The sequence below is a fragment of the Lonchura striata genome, chromosome 1A, assembly GCF_050655825.1.
Source record: "Lonchura striata isolate lonStrDom1 chromosome 1A, ASM5065582v1, whole genome shotgun sequence".
NCBI classification, from domain to species: Eukaryota; Metazoa; Chordata; class Aves; order Passeriformes; family Estrildidae; genus Lonchura; species Lonchura striata.
The window spans coordinates 31,827,803-31,851,424 of NC_140741.1; the positions used below are offsets into that span (position 1 = coordinate 31,827,803).

Consider the following 23,622-nt stretch of genomic DNA (forward strand, 5'->3'; position numbering starts at 1 on the left):
AAAGCTTACAGGCCACTCTCTGCTTTACAAAAAAATAATCAGCTTATGGTTTGGTGTTCTTGCATACTTTTCTTACTTCTCAGTGTGTTAATGTATGTCTCTACAATTCTGAGACGCCAGTGTTTCACTTTTTTTCCTCCTTCCTTCAGCAGTGATTTCTTTTGGTCATGGCATTTTGCTGTGGCACTCAGGATCAGTGACATTCTCCAGACATTTCTTGTCAACCACTGTGCGCTTTCAGTAATCCCATTTTGAATGGAAAATCCTATAAAAGGTTCTGTAGGCTTCTTGCCACAGCAAACTACTGCTCAGGAGCTAATAGTTCTGAGTAGTGCATTTGAGTAGATACTTGTTCTTTAGTTCTGTTTATTTTCTTTGAAGACTGTTTGGTTGCAAGGTGACTATATCTCATTGTGGAGATTTCAAAAGCATAAATCACTTTGAGCTAACTGCCTATAGCTTTTTGTACCTTTGAAAACATTTTCCTTCTTGAATATCCTGTTTGTTTAGCAGTAGTCCTTAATTTTGAGTAGCTTGGGTCCAAGGGTAAATGTGGTCATAATCAAATTCATACTTCATTCTAGGTGACTATAAAATTTTAAAACATCCTTTTTTGTTTCTTATTAAAACAAACTGACTCTTGCATAGAGTTGGCATGGGAGGAGGAGATGAAAAACATCTATTTCTGACCCTTAGTATTCTGGGACTGTATTCTAAAGAAAATTTCAGTGGAACGTGAAAGGGTATTTGAAGGGAAGGAGGTTGACTTAATTTTACATGATGTTGTTACATAACAGAATAACAGAATCATAGAATGATGGGGGTTGGAAGGGACCTCTGGAGATCATCTACTCCAACTTCCCTGCTAAAGCAGGTTGGGCAAGATCTTTGTCCAGTCTAGGTTTGAATATCTCCAAAGGAGACTCCACAACCTCTCTGGGCTGCTTCCAATGCTCAGTCAATCTCAAAAGAAAAGTTTTTCATTGTATTCAGATGGTCCCTCCTGTGTTTCAGGTTTGTTCTAGTTAGGCTTCCTCTAATAAGACTGCCTTGCTGATTGCAACCCTCTGAGCTCTGCCATTTGGCCAGTTCTCAAAGCAACAAAAATAATTCTTAGATGTTTGAAAAAAAATAGAAAAAAAAAAACATTCAAAATCTTCTAAGGGACATTCAGGTTTGGGGATTTCCCAGGAAGTGATTGTCTTTAATCTCAGCTATTTCTGCTCATTTCTAGAAGGTAGCAACAAGGTGAAGAAAAATACATACTATGTAGCCAGAGACCTATAACAGCCATAAAGTGGATAAGATATAAATGTTTTTATTTCTTGTCTTACATTCAGTCATAAGTACACTAAAATAATGTAACTGACTACCATCTCTAAGTGCTTTTTAACACTGCTAATAGCATAATAACTCTATTAACAGCATGCAGGCATTTTCACAGCTAAGCGTAAATATAGAAGTAACGTGTAGTTGCAAAGGGAGACTTAGGTTTAATTGCATCAAAGGAGGACAAAATCCACGTGAATCAACAATTAAAACTAAAACTTGAATTACTTACAATTCAAGTAAAAACGGCAATCAGAAACCAAGGATACAGAATAATCAGGAAAGATTTCTGGTGGACCAAGAGCAATTTTTTTGTCCTAAAGAAATGAAGATAATAGGGTCAGGATCAGATAAGATTGCTTCCCACATTTTTTGGTGGAGCTGATTATGAATAATAAAAAGACACAGTGACAGCAAGGAGACATACAGAAGAAAGAAGTCTACCACCGTGGATCCTGCTTTAGAGTCCAAACAGCTCCCTCACCTCTTTACCTCAGCTTTAGTAACTAAGACTGTCAAGGACCACAGCCATTAGTATTTAACTACATGGCATCAGCTCAGTGGTATTGTGTACTCAAAGCTAATTTAGGATAAGGTGATTAGGGCCTAAGTGTTTTAATATGTAGTGATAATGGCTGATAATCGTTAAGAACTTAACCACCCGGCAATGTATTGTAAATGAATGTCAATCTAGTTAAGCAGTGGTTATAAAGTTTGCAATTGGTGTTATTTATCAGGTTTTCAAATCTTCCCATCACAGCTACTTTAAGCTTCACTGTGTTAAGCAGTAACTGCTTATCAGGACAGGGACACTTGAAGCAGCTCTGCAGATTTTTCTGTTTAAAGCCTAGAATTGAGAAATAATAGGAATCACAGGATAAAGATGTGATTACCTATTTTGAGTCAAAGAAACTGCACAGAGCTTCGTCAGAACCCAATGCCAGTGGATATATGCATTTATTTTGTGTGAATCTATCTAGGAATCTGTAATGTTCTTATTGTAGCTTGGAACTCCATACATTATTTATGTTTTGTAAGCTCTGCATCAAGACATTTGCTTGTGAGCATTTCTATTCTATGATCTTGCCACAACATCTTATTTTATTTTCTTGCTTTTCCTGTTTGTGGTACAAGCTCCAAATTCACAGATGAGATCAAAGTAAAGATGAAACAAAAATCCTCTTGAATTCCTATTTTAAAAAGTTGACTGTTACACTCTCTCTCTCTCATCCCAGATTCACATATATCCATATCATCAGTATGTGTGTGATCACTAATTTCTGTTTCATTCAATTTTATATTGAGTCATGCAAATTTAGTCTGGCTGCCAGAATTGTCTTCTGATGTGATTTCACAAGCCAATGGAAGGTCCTGTGTAATGTAAATTTCTTGCAGAAATCTAAGGTTTTTCTTCAAGTGTTTCCCTTCATTGTTCTTCATGCTCAACCCTGGTATCTTTTGGTATCTGAAAACAGGTGTCCCCTCGCCCCCCTCCCCCATTTCCCCCTGAGAATAAGAAAGAAAGACACAAATACTAAAACACACAGAAAGAAAAGCAGAATTGCTCCCTACCTCTTAGCAAGCAAGTTCTGACTGCTCCATCTCCCTTTTCTTAAAATAGCTGCAGTAAGACCATTGCCCCTCCTTTTCCCTGTCCCTTCCCTTGCACTGGAAAAGAAAGGAAGTTATCATAATGATAGGCTTTCCATACATCGGAAATCCACAGAAAGTGTTTCTAATTTCTCTTGCAAACAAACCTCAGAAAAATTAATTAAAATAGGTTACAAAGCTAATATAACATTGATCTTGATAGAAGGGGGAAATGTCAGTGTGAAAAACGGTTTTTTTAATGTGTTTTGTGGCTGTGGCTAATTTTACCATTGCTGAAATCATAGAATATGCTCATTTGGAAGGGAGTCATCAGGATTATCAGGTCCAGCTCCTGGCCCTGCACAAGACACCCCAGGAATCACCCCAATTCTGCCTGTGTTTTAGCAACACTTAAAAGTTATGGAAAATTTTAAAAATAATTTAAATTTGTGTTTTGGCTTCAGCTGTGGAGAGAGTTCCATAAAATGTAGTTTGCAAAAATTGCAATGTATAGTGTAGCATCACCAATGTGATAGCCAAAATTGTTTGTAATCTTGAATGAAGGCATCAATAACTGCATTAATGACACAGAAGAATAAATGAGAAAGGGTTTAGCAAAATTTAAAATTCTAATATAGTTGCAGTGGAAGAAAAAGTGACTGATAAATGCAAACAGCTTCTTCATATCTGTGAGGGACTACTCAGGTTCCAGTTTTTGAGGCTGATGTTGTCCTTTTGTATGCAACTTTATATGCAACTTCAGAAACCTACTCTTTGTACTGGAATTGGTGGTGAATAATCTTTACTCACAACTGAAATTAGCTGTCTTGCTGTAAATGGGCTTTCTAGTGTAACCTTTGGGCATGTGAGGGACTTGAGCTGGCAGTGCTTCACTAGGCACCAGCATATGCAGCTGTGTGTGTCTTCACTTCTGAGTTATGTTGCTACACTTTTGGAAGACCTTTCTGTCTGTATGGCATTTATACAGCTTAGTTGTCCTAAATTAAACATTTCAGTTTTTAATGAAACTCTAAAAGTAGCTTGTTTCTATGGCATATTGTTGTCTGGCAGTGTTATGGCATGAATACAAATGTGTGACTGTGGTCAGAAGCAGAGTGATTAGTGTGACAATGCTGAACACCCTTACAGAAGTTACTAGTTTTCTTTTGAAAGACTGCTGTCAGTAATGGTGGGCTCACATTTACAGGACTGTGATACAACATTTAATTTTAAGCACATATTTCTGTGCTAAGGTAATTAAATGCTTGCTTGTGTTCATATATGTCAGTAGATATAGACACCTGTACAGTATATGGGTTTAGATATATGTGTGTGTGCGCTTTGGTATATGTGTGTGCAGTCGTTGAATGATGATGTAGGATGAGGCATAGGTATGGGCAAGCAAATACGAAAGTAATGCTTGGACTCTTTTTGTCAAAGTTGAACCAGAGCTGCATATGTAGATTCATATTTGCCTACAATGAATGTATTGAGTAAATTTTTTTTTAATAATACATTGAATTGTTTATATCTCAAAGGAGAAAAAACCCAAAACATACAGAATACCTAGTGCCTGCTTTCATTTCACTTTTACTGTAGTTCTTTAATGTACCTTAGTCAATGTCATCTTCTGATTTTTTTTTTTGTAGATGGTGTGAAAGAATCTCAGTTGCGCAATCAAGATGAACAGAATGGCTTTCTTCAACAAGAAAATAGAACATCAATTTTTTAGGATTATATCTACAACATGAAGCATTTAGCAGTAGCTGTCTTTGAGAACATTCATCTATGACCTGAAATGTCCTGATCCTGGGAAAAAAATGGGATTCCATTAATTAAGTCTATAATTTTTAAATGCATTTTCATGACTAATTATATTTGCTTATGCACAACACGGATACAGAATTCATAAACCAGAGATTATTTTAACACATGCACACATTTTGTTTTACATTCAGTATACAAGATACCTAATTTTAATCAAATTTTAAATAATCTTTTAAATTATCTATTTATTAATAAATGAAGTCTTGGCAAGAATTTATCATCCATGGACATGAGTAAAGGAGATTCCCTCGGAATGGATGATACTTTTGTATTGGGTAAAATCAATAACTTGAAAGTAGAGCAAGAAGACGACAGCATTAACTGTACTCTAGAAAGAACAGATATAAAGACAGAACAAGATGATTTCAAACATGCAGACAGCAGTGATGAACAGGAAGACAAAGAAAGGAACTTCATTACCAACAACTCTGGCAAATATTTGTCTACAGATAATGAAGATGATTATGGATCTCTTTTTTCTCAGTATAGTAATACGCTGTATGATGTAGCAATGGAAGCTGTGACACAAAGCCTCCTTTCTAGCAGAAATATAAGCTCCAGAAAAAAGTCACCTGCTTGGAACCATTTTTTCATATCTCCTAGAGATAGCACTAAAGCAATATGTATGTACTGTATGAAAGAATTTAGCAGGGGTAAAAATGAAAAGGACCTGAGTACAAGTTGTCTCATGAGACATGTGAGGAGAGCACATCCCACTGTGCTAATTCAAGAAAATGGAACTATGCCAGGTATATCTTCCTTTTCTTCATCTACGTTATTGCTGCCACCTCAGTCTGCAGATGTTGGAGATCTGAGTTCTATGTTATCCCCCATAAAACTGGTCAAGAAAATGGCTTCTAAAATACCATCTCCAGATCGAATAATTGAGGAATCTGTTTCTATTGTTTCTTCTGAAGAAATATCAGATCTCTCCGTTTCTGAAAAGTGCAGCAAAGAAGAAGTCATGGCTGGTTCATCTCCACAGCAAGCCAATAACCAATATGATGACACTGTTGAGAATGTAGCAGAAAAAACAGTTGTAATTCCAAAGAGTGCATCAGGTTCTAGAAGAAGATCTGCTGTCTGGAAACACTTCTATTTGTCACCTCTAGATAATTCTAAAGCTGTTTGCATCCACTGCATGAATGAATTCAGTAGAGGTAAAAATGGAAAAGACCTAGGAACAAGTTGTTTAATAAGACACATGTGGAGAGCCCATCGTTCCATTGTCCTGCAAGAGAATGGGGGTGGTACCAGCATACCACCTCTCTACACCGCACCTCCTACTCTCTTGCCTTCTTTACTACCATCAGAGAGTGATCTGAATTCTATGTCATCCTCTCCTGGAAAACTAATGAAAGAACCAACTTCTGTTTCTTCTTCTCCAGACAGAATCTCTGAGGAGATCCATGCTAATCTCACTTCTGGAGACACTCTAGTTGAAGACTCAATACTGTCATCTTCTGATGATATAGGTGAAGTCTCCTTTGTTTCATCTCCTGAAAAACAGTGTGAGGGACTTGGTCCACTAATATTTGAACCTACTGCTGTGTTTCAGCAAAATAAAAGGATTATGAAAAGGCTTAAGTCAGAAGTCTGGCACCACTTTTCACTCTCACCTGCAGACAGTCTAAAAGCAGTATGTAGATACTGCAGTTGTATGATAAGCCGTGGTAAGAAAGGAGATGTGGGCACAAGCTGCTTAATGAGGCACCTATATAGACGCCATCCTGATGTAATTGGAAACCAAAAGAGCTTTCTCGATGTGAGTTTGGCAAATTCACCTTATGCCACTTTGGCTTCTGCAGAATGCTCATCCTCAAAGTTGACTGACTTGCCTACGATGGTTACACATGATAATCAAATTATATTTCCTGTTAATAGTAAGAAGACCTCAAAACTGTGGAATCACTTTTCAATTTGTTCTGCAGATTCAACTAAAGTAATATGTACACACTGTGGACGTATAATAAGTAGGGGGAAAAAGCCAACAAACCTAGGCACAAGTTGCCTTCTAAGACATTTGCAGCGGTTTCATAACAATGTATTGAAACCTGATGTCCCAGACACAGTCTTATCCTCATCTACGGATAATCACATGCCACTCCGCACAGAATTACTAGGATCTTCAAATTTTGACGAAACCAATGACAAGTTTTGTGACTCTCATCCAGTTGCCAAAAAAATCACAAGTCTTGTAGCCGAAATGATTGCACTTGATCTTCAGCCATATTCTTTTGTAGACAACATTGGCTTTAACAGGCTGCTTGAATATTTGCAACCTCAGTATTCTTTACCTTCTCCATCTTACTTTTCTAGGACAGCAATTCCAGATATGTATGATAATGTAAAACAAATAATTATTTCACATCTTAAAGAAGCCGAAAGTGGAGTGATCCATTTTACATCTGGAATATGGATGAGCAACCAAACACGAGAATATCTAACCCTGACCGCTCACTGGGTAACATTTGAGTCTTCATTTCGACCCCAGTGTGAGGATTACCATTGTTCAGCATTATTAAATGTATCACAGATTGATTGTGACTACAATGGAATCAGTGTTCAAAAGCAACTAGAATACTGGTGGGAAACGTGGATTACTTCCATTGGACTTCAGATTGGGATTACTGTTACTGATAATCAGAGTATAGAGAAAACTTTAAATGAAGGTGATCATTCAAGTGTCCAATGTTTTAGTCACACTGTCAATGTAATTGTAAACGAGGCTATTAAAAGCCAGAGAATGGTTCAGAATTTGCTTAGTATTGCAAGAAAGATCTGTGAACGTGTCCATCGGTCAGCAAAAGCAAAAGAGAAGTTAGCTGAGTTGCAAAAAGAGTATGAGTTGCCTCAACATCAGCTAATACAAGATGTTCCATCAAAGTGGAATACGTCATTTCATATGCTTGAACGCCTTATTGAACAGAAAAGAGCAATTGATGAAATGTCAATAGAGTGCAGCTTTCGGGAGCTAATAAGTTGTGATCAGTGGGAAGTCATGCAGTCAGTGTGTCATGCTCTGAAACCTTTTGAAGCTGCTAGTAGGGAGATGAGTACACACATGTCTACTCTAAGCCAAGTGATTCCAATGATTCATATACTTAACAGGAAAATAGAAATGCTATTTGAGGAAACTATGGGCATAGATACTATGCTGAAATCTTTGAAAGAAGCTATGGTGAGTAGATTGTCCTCCACGCTTCATGATCCAAGGTACATTTTTGCTACGCTTCTGGATCCCCGGTATAAAACATCATTATTTACAGAAGAGGAGGCTGAACAATATAAACAAGACTTAATCAGGGAGCTGGAAATAATGAGTTCTACCTCAGATGATGATAAACCTGTTTCCAATGGATGTGATATAGGTTCACCATCTACAAATTCTTATGGGGAAGATAATCTCTGGTCACTCATGGGTGACATGAAGAAAACAAAAGACCTGAAAGAGAGAGCAAAGTTACCAGAGGAAATGGTGCTTTCTTACTTGGAGGAAGAAGTGCTCGAGCATAACTGTGATCCTCTAACTTACTGGAACTTTAAGAAGTCATCTTGGCCAGTACTGTCAAAATTGGCTGTCAGGTTCTTGGGTTGTCCACCAAGCATTGTTCCTTCAGAGAGATTGTTCAATACATCCAATGAAAGCAACAACTTTAGTCAGTCAAGGTTAATGATTGAACACTTTGAAAAGCTTATCTTTTTGAAAGTGAATCTTCCTTTAATATACTTCCAGTATTGAAACTAATGAACAAACTGCTAGACTAAATCTATTGTTGCTCACTGGATATTAACTATCTATAACTCGGATTTTTAAATTGCTCCAGTAGGGGCCATGTATGACATCTAATCAGTGACTATAATTCCAAATTTTAGATTCATTTTTTTCAGCTTTCAATATGTCTACATGTGCCTTATTCATAGTACTTCAGGCCAGATATTGTATATATGTTTTTTAAAAGTTCACACTAGAGATAGCCTGTCTCGTCAAATTATATAAAATTATGTAGGTTTTAATCCATAATTGTAAATGAACTTTAAAAAGCTCAGTCATTTGTTTTAATAGAACAGAAAAAAAAAAAAAAAGATGTAAACAGTTCTATTCTGTAGTTTTTTATTCAATTATTATGTAAAAACCATAAACCAGGTACTGTATTTTAGTTGAACATTGCTTTAATTGCAGGAAAACAGGTTTTGTAATTCTCAAAAGAAAGCTGTACGTGAAAGATGGGGTTCAAGCTGTCTTTTTATCATATGGTGTTTTTAACTGCAAGCCCTAAAGTACTTAAAGGATTAAGAAGAGTTATTGAGGAAGATTTGTTTACAGGAGACTGTTGACTTAATATCTGAAAATAAATCTTAAATTTAACATGAGATGGAATGTCACTTATACAACAATCGCTAGTAAAACTTCCCATTCTGGGTTCTCCTGTTCAGGCTTTACATTTTAAGTGAATTACAGAAATATTCTAGGTATTTATAAAAGGTCTTTGGAAGTTCTCTCAAAGTTGGTGAATTAATGCTTGTTATTTAATGCTGTATACAAAAAAGGCAAGAAACTTACCAAGAAGACTCTAATGTCATTCTGAAGCCTTTTCTAATATTTAGTGCATCAAAACTATAAGGTCCCTATTGTAAAAACTGAGCCCTTTCTCCTAATGTAATTTCAGTTGTGTAGAACAGCCTTTCTTAAAGCTCCTAGTACAGAAATAACTGATCTTCTGGTTTTCAGTAATAGCCTTATGGATATGGTGCACTGCTTAGATATATAGTAGGGTTGATTCCTAACTGTTGGTGTCCATCAGGCAAATGGGATATAAAGCCTTTAAAGCTTCAAATAAGATGGAAAAAATAGCCAGCGTTTTGATTTAAAAGGAACATTCTCCTTAGTTTAACTCTAGAAAGATTTATCTTTTAATTTCAATTTTCATTCAATACATTTTTGGGAAACAAGTCATCATTTGCCTATGACCTTTTAGAAAAGTTGTAGTTTTGTTAAAATACTCTACCTATGCCTAATCTAATTTTGCATTTACTATGTTTTAGTGTATTTATAAATGGTGAACTCTGTTTCTGAAATTAAACATTTTATTTGCAATTTTCCAGTGGTAGTCAACACTGCCTTTTATTTTCAGATGGATTTAAGACAACCATTGAATAAAAATTAATTCAAACAATTGTAATCATAAATATACCACAGAACAATCTATATGAAAAGACAGGTTTTCCATTTAGCTCTTTGGACTTGAGCCTGTATTCTGCTTCTTTTCATTTTCCAAAAGCTGCTTTAACCTCAGGAAAATTGGTTTAATTACTTCCCAAGTGGCTCTGGTTTCCATGTGTCATTTCTCTAAACATTTTACAGTTTCAGGTATTTCAAGTGTTACTCCATCATGTTATATTTATACCTATATAATTTAAGTAAATTACTACATACTGCACTTGGGAAAGATTAATACTACTTTTTTCCCCTGCAGTATTTTAAAAGATAATGTTTACTTCTATCAACAGTCAGCATCTCTTTGTTCTTCTAGGGTTAAATGAGAGCAGCACATATTTTTCCTGCAGTAATAAAACAATTTGGTCTAGTTTATATGTAGCTGGAAGTAGGTGAGTTTGAAGCAGCTTATTGGGAAACGTGTTTAAATGGTTACTGGTTAATTATTATCTCAATTTTTACTCCTACATTTTAACTGTGAATATAACCTTGACCCTTGTAGAGGAGATTTTTAATCTCTCCAAACCAGTGGAGAGAAGAGAAGATGAAAAAAACATTTTTCTTTTTAAACAAGTGATACGATTTTCACTTGAGGCTTGAATGTAAATGCAGCCTATGCCTTAAAGCATTATGGAGTCACATCAAACAAAGAGGAATGCTGGCAGTGAACAAGCTCACCTGAAAATCACAGTTCTCTGGACTCAAGAATCTTGGCCCCTCTGAAGGGAGTCTTTGCTGAATCTTTTATCAAACTTTCTGTGTGGAAAGTTGTAGTGATGGCATTTTGTAGCCCAAAATCTGCTTCTTAGTCATACAGATAATTAATTTTATAGTCATGCTTTTTTGTCAAAACATCCTGAGAACACAAGAACTAGTCATTATTTTTAAAAAAAGTAAAATTTCATCAAGTTAGTCTACTTCATTTATACCTGTGATTTCCCTTTTTCATTTTGGTTTCATTTGGATTTTTAAAGGGCTTAGTTCTTAAGACCACAGTGTTTCAGTGTCAGCTTGGTTAAGAATGAATTAAAGGCTTATGTTAGAATGTTTTTAAGGTAATATGCAGGCCTGAAAGACTTTAAAATTGAAACGCTTAATTCTTAAATAAAAATAAGGAAAACTGAGAACATAAAGTTGCTGTTTTCAGTTGTAAGCCTTGATCCTTCTATAGGCGTTACAGGAGCATCTCCTTCAGATCAGGCACTGATGCCTGTCAGAAAAGAATAATGCCAAAAGAAGGGCTGAAAGCTTTCCTGGAAACTTGAGGTAAGTTACTGAGTGACTGTGTTTTGTGTTGGGTTTGCCTTATTATTTTAAATGTAAATTTTCTGTGATTGCTAAAATTTTATGGTTTTACAACCCTTCTCATATTTGTAATAGATAAGAGACCCCCCCACCCCCCCCCCATTTTTACAGTTTTTTCCCTCAGACTAATAAAGCTGTAAAATAGTGGGAGTTCTCATCAACGTGGGTTTGTGCTGCACCAATCCCTGTGGCAGCAGATAGTTCCCTAACGCATAATATGGTGACCCTGCAACAGTGATACTTAAACAGATTTTTTCAGTACATTAGCAACTTCAGAAGTAAATTTAGTAAGAATTTTTTTCAGTGTTAGCATAGAAAGTAAAGTGTAGATCATACTTGGTTATCATAAAAGTCTTAAAGCTTTTGCTTCTTTTAAAAGTTGGGAGGTGTAACAACTATAGCCAAAAAATTGTAGTAATAAAGGTAGGAAAGAGAAGAAGTTGAGATCTGCAACAGCCTTTTCAAAGAACTTGGATCTTGTGAAGGGTATATAATGGAAAGTATCTATTGAGATGTATATTATGCTTCAGAAACCTTAGATAATGCTTCCCCCACATTTGCTTCTTTTTATATGTGGCCTCTTTCCCTGCCCACCAAGTCCAAGTGAAGGAAATGTGCTTGCAGGATTTAGTCAGGGAGCATTTACTACCAATACTCATAGTTTCCTCTTCCCAAAAGTAGCTTCTGAATACAAAGAACTGAAATCTCAACTAGAGCAGTGTCAAGACCAGTGTTAAGGATGTAATTGATTGAATTGATGACAGCTCAAAGTAGGTGTTTGCAGTTGTTGAGATCTCTCCCTTAAAATAGCTTTTTTTTCCCTCTCATTATTCAGTTCTGACCATATTAACCTTTGTTTCATTACCTCCAAACACAGGAAAATACACACACACACACACACACACACACATATATATAAAATACACAATTAGCAAATAACACTTGCTAGTTTTAGATTATTTAGATTTTATAAACCAAGAATTTTATTCTTTCACAAACATATCCATATTCTGCTTTATTCTTAGCAACAAGAGTGATTCTTTACCTTGGTTTTATTGCAAAGCTGACCCAAAAGGGATTTCCTAAAATAAGTATGCCAGCCAGAAATAGTAACCATGGCAATATCCCCAACTCAGGTTATCAACTTGGGTTCTAAGGACTGGATCTTTGCTAAAGCTGTCCCTGACTCTTTTATTTAATCTATGAACCAATGCCTCCTTCCAGCTTCCTAAGTTGGCAGTTTTAAAGAAAAAGACAGACTCCATTTCAGGCAGCATTTTTGCCTTATATTTGGCACAAACCAACAGATGAAGCCTTGGTACAGAACGAAGGGCAGCTGCAGATGAAATAAAGCAGAATTGGTGAAAGACTGACCATCACAGTACGATGTAGAATTTCAGAGGAAACACTGGCTGTACTTTCTACCATAAACGTCTGAAATGAGGAACCAAAAACTAGTTATAGTTGCTCATGGTTATCTAAAGAGTTGATCTAAATAAGTAGCTGCATACAAAATGGACCAGTTACACTTTGAAATCCTACATATATAAGTAGGAAATTAAGAAAACCTTTGTAGAGGTATTTGTCATTTGGCTTAAGGAATTTTTGCAAATATCCTTTTAATCTTTGGTGTCATGTCTTAAGCAGGTAGTGATACATTTCATGTCTCAGTGTTTAACAGCCTTTTAACATTACTTTTGGCATAGTTGAGACTAATTATGTAACCAGCTCACTGAGATAGTTGTGGCTCAACACTCTTGCTTATATTAATGATAAGCTCAGCTTGATGAAAAGTTTTCTTTTTTTCTTGCAAACAGAAAGTGAAGTCACTTATACAAGAAAGAGCCTTTGAGTACTACAAAGGAATGCTCTTTGAGGGTCATCCTAGAATGGGAATATGTGAGACTGACCACATGTAGTAAAGGGAAGCAACACTAGGCTATGATTTCTGGAATTTCTGTGTAAGCTATGAAAAAATGCTGTCAGATGCAAGGGAAACTCTCTTGCATTGAAATTGATATAGCAAACCTATGCCAAGAACTCATATCCGTTTACAAGTTCCTTAACATTAGAAGAACTAAAAGTATTCAGGAAAATAAGAATGGCCCTGGAACAACTGTAACTGCAGGAGCAGCAGCACAATCTCAAGCTTTGTTCTGAACGTGTAACCTGTCTCACTAAGAGGATGTGTGAAATGGCCAGGGAGCAAGAAAATGGAGTGTGCTCAGTGTTTCAGAATGCATTGCACAAACAGACTGCACCGATGGACAGTTGTTCATCTGTTGTGATGATGGACAAACAAGGCAAGAACCTGAGACATGTTCTGGTTTTTCCTCAGTGGTAGCAGATAAGTGTATTTGATGTCAGATCCAATACAACTCCATGTCTCCTCCCCCCAATTTAGCTCAAGAGGGAAGGCCCATAGCAAATACTTAGGGCAGGTATAAGGGCAATACAGTCTGATTTTTTCCAGTTCTTGATATTAGAGACCTTGTGAACTGAAGGTTGTTCCTTGATCTTTAGTTCTTTTGGTTCTTGATGCCAGAGTCATCTGTTTACCTTTATTTTGAAGCAGCTTCTACTTTCAGCTTCCAGAAATGTCCTCTATTGGCAAGTTCCCAACATTTTTTTCATGTAATTACTTTATTTAGTTTTATAACAAGAATGTCCTACATCTCAGGCTGTAAAATTCTGATTATTCACCTTCTTCATGTGATGGCATGGTGACATATTTTTGTCCAAATAATCTGTTGGACTTTTTACAGGAACAAGTGTTGCTTGCAAGAAATTAAGTCAAACTTGAAAGAGCAATGTGTGATGCTACACAACATTTGACCCTTGGGGAGTTTAAACAAGACACCCTAAAATAAATCTCATTCTATACCAGCATTATAGATCAATTATGCTATCTGTCCTTTTGCTTTATTCAGGTTAATTCAACCTTCAGTTAATTCAATATGCTCACCTTATTTCTGTTTTTGTTAAGGAAACCTGAACTACATGGTAGGATTGTAATCAGTCAAGTCAAAAGGTATTTTTCTTTGAAGAACTTAAATAGGCATGAAAAATATATTACTTTTAAATCCCTTCAAAAATTCCAAGTGTTCAGTCACTGTCCTCCTACCTGCCCCATTCATTCTCTAACTTGACACTTCCTCCTATGTTCCCCAAATTCAGAAGAACTTGTAATACCTCACTTCAGGTTTGTAGAAGGAGCAGACTTCCTTGATGCCTTCTTGTATTTAAGGGAACTTAAACTCACTTTTTTTCTTCCATGCACGTACACTGAATATTAATTTCTATTAAAGGAGACAAATAAGCTTTATTGGTCTTGTGGAACTAAAGAAAGGTAACACAAGACTTGGAGATAAGAAAATTCATTTAAGGAGAGATGGCTTTAGTTTCTGTTCCAAATATTGCTTGATTTATTCAAGCAGCCTTTAGGGGAAAACTGCAGTAATCTTCATCCCAGTTTGGCAGCTGCCCCTGCTTATTCCAAGTGAGGGCCACCATAATATTCATGGCCTGTGTCTGAGGCAGCTACCCATAGAATCATAGCTAGAAAGGAATACATGAGTTAGAAAAGACACGCAAGGATCATCAAAGTTAATTCCTGGTCCTACACAGGACATCTCCAAGAGTCACACCATGTGCCTGAGTGTTGTCCAAACACTGCTTGAGCTCTGTCAGGCTTGGTGCTGTGACCACTTCCCTGGGGAGCCTGTTCCAGTGCCCAAACACCCTCTGGGTGAAGAACTTTTACCTATTATCCAACTTAAACCAGCCCTGATACGTGCTGTTACCAAAGTCATACAACCACAGGTACTGTGGTGCTCCATGCACTGCTTGGGTCACGATCTAGCCCTTCTAGCTACAAAACCAAAGCTGCAGATTTTCAAACTAAGCACTTTCAATAACCACATATGGAGGATAAAATGTAACAGGACACAAACTTCAGATACTCTTCAAAACTGCAATCCAGTATCTATTTCCTGTCTCTTTGTATGCATTTTATCTTTCTCTACCCCCAACAAACAGTAAAAGGCCAGTTTGAGCTGATTGCTTCTATTTCCATGGGTGAGATGCTGTGAACAGCAGCAGACCTGAGCTCCACCACTGAATATCATCACTGGTTTAAGTCCCACAGGTAGCACCTACACACCAGAATAAGTCTGTGGAAGGGCTCTATATGATGTGAGTATGACATTCAGCAAGATGAAACTCTTCAAATGCCTCATGTGTACATATTCAGTGCCACTTCAGACAGTAGCTTGAGATACCTATTCTGCAAGCACAGCAGCCCTATTGTTTTCTCTGTAGGTGATAGAAGCAAGTTCCTGCAGAGGGATTCTGACAACCAGGGATTTGGAAAGCTGAAGCAACCACATAGACATTTGTATAAACCTGGGCAGGATAAATTTTAGTTTAGGTTCTTGAGTTGTAGATTCCAGTATATAAAGTCAATGATTAGCCTTAACATGCACACCTACCCACATTCTTAAAAAAAAAATTTCCTTTGTGTGGTTCCAAATCTGTAGCTATTTGCACATATATTTCCTTTTGTCTCTTGTGAATTGTTTGATGTTCAAACTGGCTCTGGAGGAAGCTAGATTTTCTTCCAAAGACAAGTCAAATAGATAATACTTGAATGATTTAAATTTCAAGAGCGGCCAGAGACTGGACCAACAAGTTCTGCAGGTTTCCTTTGCCAGATCTGCTCAGGCCAAGGAAGCCTGGGCAACAACAGTCACCTAAAAGGGAGCAGGCTCCACCCCACCAGATCAGCTGCACTGATACATAATCTAGAGGATAAAAAGAAAACATGGTCCTGAAAACTGAAACATACACAGGTAAAGGTAGTTCCTGAATCAAGCAAGTTTAAGAATAAAAAGAAAACAAACAAAACAAAAAAACCCACTTTATTCCATAATTATATTTTACTCAAGTTTTCAGTCAGCAAGGAATAGTTTTCTGCCCATTATAATTTCAGTGACTGACATTTTACACGAATGGAGTGTCTGTCATATTGCAACTGGGCCTAACCAGAATTCTAACCTTTTGTACTTGTTCCATTGCAGCAATCTATGCAGACATCCTTAACAAAAACATCTAATAACGAAACTACAGAGCATGCAACCTTACTCTAGTTTATAGAATGCAGCACATGGCACATTAGAGTACTCCTTTCCAAAGGGATTACTTAATAAAAAAAAAGGAAAACAGCACCTATCTTAAAGTGGACATTTTAATAGGTAATTTTTACACTGCAAATTAAAGCAGAAGAGGGGAAAAATTATTTAAAATATTCTTTTTCCCACAAAATACAACTTGTTGCTTTTTCACAAACTTTCGGAATGAAGATAATCATCCTTAGTACTCAAATCTGTTATGAAGCAGTGCTTGTCAAGAGGTCCAACTGCTTTTTAAGTGAATGTTTCATTAGTTTGGTAGCCTACAGGGCACAATTAGGTATTACAATGAAGCTATGATGAATATGGCTTTCCTATGTTTATAACATCGTTAGGTTTCACACTGGCAATCTGACAGCTGAGGGGGTTACAATCCTGCAGATACATAAAGTAATACATCTTTGCACATGTAGATTACAAATCAAATAACTGCCCTAGCACAAACCTGTTGATTTTGTATCTTATACAGGACAATTAGGACATACCTGTGCTACATGATGAAACAGACTACCAAACCAAGTAGACAGGTTTTACTTAATACCACTAAACTTGTAGGCAACGTCTCTCAAACATATGTAACAATACAACTCAGTATACTGAACATATACTGACTAGGAATGCACTGTATTATTTCTGTAAGAAACAAAACAGAGCTAGGTACCAACTGGTACAGAAATTTTCCCTGCCTTTCCACAGAAGCTGAGTTGCAGTGCTGGAATGACAATTTCCTGCTGTCTTATATAGTTCAATCATCAGCAAAATCACATCAAAAGACTTACTTAAAATTCACAGTCAAGATGATAGAGGAAGTTTTTCCAACAGTACTAATTTTGGTTTCAAGTTTAAAGTAAAAGGAGGTAGTGCAGTAAGGTTCAACCCAATTTTACTGATGCCAGGTATATTTGCCAGTGGCCTGTGGGTTGTCTTGTAATGTGATATTTGAAGAGGATTTGTTTCCATCAGTATATGTGTGTAAGAAAACATCAACTGGTCTCCTGGTTTAACATCTTCTCTTTTGTCATACCTGTAAAGAACAAAGAAGGTTTCTTTTTATTCCTTGCTTTACCTATTAAAGATGGCCATTATTGCAGAGGCATGAAGCATCCAAGATGAAACACAAAAATGAACTAACATTCTCAGTCATATCTCCTGATTAAATAGTACTAGAGAAGGAAATAGTAATTTTGAAGAATGTAGGGACTCACTCATTCCATGCAAGTCTTTCTGTTGCTACTGTGATATAAATCATGACTCCTAGAAAATTTCTTACTAGTTCCCTATTTGAATTCAGTGGAGAAAGGACTCCAAAGCCTAAGATTGTAGGAAACTGGACCAATTTTTAAGTTTACAAGAATTGCATTTGGAGAAATGTGGGAGTTCTGTTTGGGGTTTTTGCTGCTTTCTGTTTGTATGTGGAGTTTTTTAGTAATTCTAAAAAATACCTTATATGACACTTAAGCAGAAACCTTTTTCTTCTGGTAATCATACATTAGAGTAGGAGCCTCAGAATAGCAGGGAGAAGACCTCTTTGAATGCTTGAAGATAGAAGGAGCGAGGCAGTTGCAGTACTAGTTTGGTACTTGTTATTTCTAAGTTCAGTTCCTTGATCTACTACATGTTTGGGCACAGTCATTTTAGGTCAGTTTTTATAAGCTGTTTAAGTACCAGAATACATATAAATTATACATAGATTTAAAAAAAATTATAAAGCAACTATTGAGTTCTAGGACTATTTATTATGTACATTTAGTTATTTCTTAAAAGGATTTATGTTCAATCTAGCTATTGAGGAATTTACAGGATGAGAAAACAAGTGACTTAGCCATTTGGCAGGGATGTGAAAGATCTAGTTTCAACCACTTTTCATCTGACCTAAGCCCAAAACTGAAGTTCATTATCTCTTAAGAGCTGTATGAACCCCTTTAATCTTCTAGGAATTGAGACAGATCTCCCTCACCTCATAAGGACACGGTTCTACTTTGCAATAGTAATTTGTTCATTCACTGAGGAGAGTCAGGTGCAATTTAGAGCTTAAGGGTTAGGATATTCATACTGGACATGGCAGCCTGATTGAGTCCTCAATCCAGCAATTTCAGAGGAGAAGAAAGAGGTAAGTTCACTCCAAAATGCTACATAAACCACTGTTAGGCCTTGTAACCTAAATGAAGAGCAGTGCCCCATTCTTCACCTTTTCTGCTGCCCTGTTCTGTGAAGTGTTTTCTACCAGCACTTGGAGCTCCCATTCTTAGGCACCTGAATCCTTCCACACATTTCACAGCCATCTTACTTAGGCCACCACTTTCCTTGCTGACATGGACACAGGTAGGGAAGTGGTGCAGTCCCAGCCCTACAAACCCTTAAATGCACCTAGGATTAAATCCAGCCTGCATCTTTGCAGGTCTGGCCTCTCATCTGCCTGAATTCCCTGAAAAAAAATATCTACTGATATTTTTGTAATGCTGCCTGACAGGGCAGTCATTAACATTTAAGATATGTGAAGGAAGTACTTTACAGAAAGCAAGAGTTTTTGTGTGAATTGTTAACTAAAATTTTGCCAACTCAGGAAAGACCCCAGGCTGGCCGACAATTCATAAATGTTACTAAATACACCGTATAATGCAGAATTAGACTGCACCCTGAACGGGTGCTTTCTACTTTTAAAACAATTGCATGGTAATTTCACCTGCTATTTCCAAAATTATTACAATACCCCTTAGGTTGGTAGATACATCCAAACTGGCAGAAGGAACAGCATTACTTTGTAACAATATTACCAACTACTAATTTTGCATTTTCTTCATCAGCAAGTAAAAGGCCTTTCATCTGGCTGCATGCATTTCTGAATTTTATTATTTTAAAATACTTTAAGCTTACACAGCATATTTATTCAGGGTTCAAAGAGACTGCACTAATTGAAGACAAGATTGTAACACCTGTTCCATGTAAGAACCTCCTTTCAATCACCGTTTGAAGAAAAATAATAGATTGCTTGCATTTTTCTTGAGGCAAATAGATGTAATCTTAGCACTACTGAAAGCTGATAACTTTAAGACACTTTTATTTATGGATTGCAGTTATCTGATGAATCATCAGCCTTCACCCCACCCCTAATCTGTTTCCACCTGACATATACTGTCTATGAAGATGTTGAGTTAGTTTTCACCCATCTAAAAGGATGTCACTTTATTGGACGGTGAGAAAATGGGACAGTTGGTGCCAATAAACTTTGCACTACTGCGCTGTCAGACAAGTAGTAGTCCTGTGTATGATGCTCAGTTGTGAATTCTGCCTGATTTTTTTAATGTGAAACTTTATGCTGAATCAGCCCTTCCTTTAGCCTTTGTTTTGCTGAGTACAGATAAAAGTGAGAGAGAAACTGCTCTGTAGCTGTAACACCATGAAACATTTATCAGTGACAGGGATATTATTATTCTTCCCCTTCCAATCCCACCAGGGCTTACAGGCCTTACAAGCCCAAAGCAATCCAACACTCACCAACTCAAAAAGCTCATTGGAATGAAACATTACTGAGAGACCGGAGTTGTATTCAGAGTAGTATGTGTATTTAAGTACATTTTAAAACCCCAAATATTGAAACATTATAGCTATCAGGCACATTCTATCCCTTGTACTCCAGCAGGTTAATGTCTCCTCCCAGTTCATGGTTTAAGACTTTCTCTAGATTCAACATATAAAACACCAATTTGAAATAAACAGTAGACAAACTGTAAAGGCTATAAACAGTCTGTACCATCATCATGAGAGTGCTTGGAAATAAAAAGGCATAGCAAGATCAATGATTTTTTTAATTCCCCTGGAAGCATTCTTTCCCCTTCTTCTGCTTCACTCCCAAAGTACTTACATCTCTAAATATACCAGTAATTAAATTATGTTAATCTGATCCTGAATACTATGACTGGGGAAAAAGAACTCTATGCTCAAAATACTTCTTAAATCAAAATCTGCTTGTGTTGCTTTTGTTTTGTGCAGTATGGAGGCTTTGTGTCACCTTCTAATGAGTCATTTTCATTAAGATAATTTTAATTTAAATTAAAATCTTATGCTTCAGCCTAAGAGGTAGGCTTAAAAATCAGAAAGGTGCCTACTTTTTGGTTTTCATCCTCACGATGTCTCCTACTATTCCATCCAATATTCCAACTCTTATTAAAAAGTGTCTATGTACCACTGCTGGTCATAGTGACAAAACACTCAACAGCCTTCCCTCAGAGCAAATGAATGTGTTCACAGCAGCAGCTTCAATGCCATCTATATGACCAATGTTCCAAATAAAAACAGATTTTCAATGTTAAAATGTACATGAGCCTCATATTGCCAGACGTCATTCAGACAAGTAATTATATACACTGCTTTGCCACACAAAGTCTAGTGGGGTATCAGACCTAACTGCATTAAACATACTGGTACAAAGTTTGGTAAGCTAACAGTTTTTGTGCTGGTTCTAATGTCTTTAGAATCACACAATCATTAAGGTTGGGAAAGATGTCTAAGAGCATCAAGCAAAATTATCACCTTAGCACCACCACCACATCCACCATTAAACCATGGCCTCAAGTGCCATATCCACACTTTTAACACTTCCAGGGATGGTGACTCCACCACTTCCCTGGGCAGCAAGTTCCAGTGCTTGACAATCCTTGCCATGAAGGATTTTCCCATAGAATCACACCTAAACCTCTCCTGGCACAACTTGAGGCCATTTCCTCTTGTCCTTTGAAATATTCTATGCTATAAAGCATATCAGAATCAATCAAAACAATGAAAAAACACTGCAGTGCTTTATTTCTGATATGGCAGCACTGCAGACATCAACAATTCTCTGAAGAGTCATATTGTTCTTAAGCTGGTTTAATAAATAACGTTGTGTATTATATATATGTATTATATATAAATTGTGTTGGCAATGTTTATCCCTGTGCATATGTAAAAAAGAAAAAGCAGACTACTCTCTTCAGATCAAAAAACCTAATTCAGAACATACCTCCAATCGGAATTGATTTCTAGAAACCGAGACACTCCTGTTTGCGCTGCAGCCACATCAATATGAACAGAGACATCTACATAAATAAAGAAAATAGAATACAGTTTCAAAATTCTTCCAAGTACACTTTTATTAATAATAAATTAACAAAATAGTAACAAATATGTGTGTACCTGGTTTGAAGAAGTAGTATTCAATACATGAAAAGATATACTGAAATTAAGATTAGGTGAACATACTTCAAGCCAGCTTTACATACCTGCTGTTGAAGGTACCAACTCATGCAACTTCTGAATTGCCACTCCTCCAGGATAATTAAAATGTGAAACATATAAGGATGTTCCTGAATAAACAGCATTAAGTAGAAGATGCATTATAATAAAGAATGATCCAAGTTTGTACAGCCAGGATCTCCGGTAGTTATTCAGACTGTTGAGGAAGAGAAAAACAAGGAAGAATAAAGTGTTATTTTCTTTCATAATGGTAACTGACTACTGTGACACAACTGTTACACAAACCCCACTTCTAGACAATAAAGATTAATATAAATTTTATTAACCCTGTATGGCATGTATTTATTACCAATTTCTAGAAGATTTAACTTCTAGTGACATTTAAATTAGAATATTCTCATTAATAAAGCTAAGACAAACTTATCAATAAAGCTAAGTATTTCTGCATTTAAAAACTTCAGCTACGAATATATTCTCTTTTAAAGAAGTTAAACTCTGAACTTCAATTTGTTTACTCAATATACCCAAACAGAACTATTTAACTCCATGTTTCACAAGCCTCGCCTGTGTATTGAAATATCTCCTGAGGTAAACTGTGTTAACAGCTCAGGAGTACATTGGAATATGTCTTATTTTTTGGTAAATAAATTGCATTGTAACAATATAACAGTAAAATTAGGGCTCTATTCTCAATTTTCCTCCAGACTTCCCAAATAGTCCCATCAAAGCATTTGACTTTTTTGTTTCCACTTCCCTCTGCTGTCAAATGGGTACAAAGACCTCAAACTCCTTTCTACAGCATATGAACATTTCAATATGACCCAGAGTTCAAGATGAAAAAAGTACATAACAGTACTAGTAGTTTTCCTTTTGCATTTTCAGAGGAAAAAAACCCAACAAACAGTATTTTGAACTTACATTCGTGAGCACATTTTAGCAGCCACTATGTTGAAAACAGGGAAAGTATAGATGATGAAACGCAGCTCTTTGTGTGGGAGAAACGAATACAAGAAAATAAAGCCCAGTGCTGGCAAAAGTAAAATCCGAGTTCTCTTTTCTGTTACCCCTAAAGGTACAAATATTATGCTGCATCCCAAAGCACGAGGCAGGGCTGAATAGAAATACCACAAGAAGGGAGAGGTCTTCAAGGTGAAGAGTTAAGGATGCTTTCACTGCTAACAGGTAAAGTAACTATTCTTTACATTAGTACCCATAAATTTTGCAATTATGCAGTATACTTTTTGTATACACATTTTTCCAGCCTTTCATTTCCTGTCTTATCTTTGGAAAACTAAAAGCAGTTGCTTAATTACATTCATATTAATAAAACAGGCACATCAAATGGCACTAATGATGGGCAACATGAAAAACCAAGCAGAAGAAACCTGGCTCTATACTGGTAGAACACAAAGAGGCAAGAAAGAAGTTAGCAGATGAGACTTACAATTTGCAGAAACATCTAAGAGACAGACATTGTCTCATAAGTTTTAAATAATGAAAAGTAGAATCTAACACCCTGAGTCTCAGGAATAAGTCACATCAAGTCTTTGCTATGGTTGGTAATATTCTTTTTCTCTGGATGTTTCAAAGGATACTCCCCAGTTGGAACTTTTGTTTAAAACTGTGTTATACCAGAGCACTTTCCCCTCAGGCCACACAAGCTGCCTCCAGAACACAGAATCCACAGCAACTGTTAGCCCTAAAAGAATTAAAGAGATACAGATCTACATGAACTAAAAACCAGGGAAAAGCAAACTAACAGCACATATAAAAGCACATATACAGCATTTTGAGACTAACATAAACTAAAACATGCATTGTAAGCCTCACCCAAAACCAGAGAAGGCTGAATATGTCTGTCATGCAGGGAAGGGAGGCACTTCTGAACAAAAGCCTTTAGAGAAGCATGTTAGACATGAATCCAATTGGGAT

The 23,622-nt window shown here is 36.6% G+C and overlaps 2 protein-coding genes across 5 annotated transcripts in view; one reads left to right on the forward strand and one right to left on the reverse strand.

The window, feature by feature from the left end:
- Positions 1-1,298: 1,298 nt before the first annotated feature.
- Positions 1,299-23,622, reverse strand: part of ALG12 (ALG12 alpha-1,6-mannosyltransferase) — a 29,836-nt gene continuing 7,512 nt past the window's right edge. For 2 of the 4 annotated variants that reach the window (XM_021555236.4, XM_085568973.1), the window contains exons 6-10: positions 23,286-23,389; positions 22,609-22,832; positions 21,717-21,886; positions 21,458-21,533; positions 16,497-17,482 (exon numbers count right to left, since the gene is read on the reverse strand). In XM_021555236.4, the coding sequence (XP_021410911.2) occupies positions 17,251-17,482; positions 21,458-21,533; positions 21,717-21,886; positions 22,609-22,832; positions 23,286-23,389 (806 nt within the window). In that variant the 3' untranslated portion in view covers positions 16,497-17,250. Of the gene's footprint in view, positions 2,998-4,531; positions 17,483-21,457; positions 21,534-21,716; positions 21,887-22,608; positions 22,833-23,285; positions 23,390-23,622 lie in introns of those variants that run through there. The other 2 variants (XM_085568972.1, XM_085568970.1) reach the window with 2 other exon arrangements.
- ZBED4 (zinc finger BED-type containing 4) lies at positions 4,970-9,851 on the forward strand. The gene has a single exon (XM_077783425.2). It carries the CDS (start codon positions 4,970-4,972, stop codon positions 8,486-8,488), a length of 3,519 nt encoding a protein of 1,172 aa, XP_077639551.1. The 3' UTR covers positions 8,489-9,851.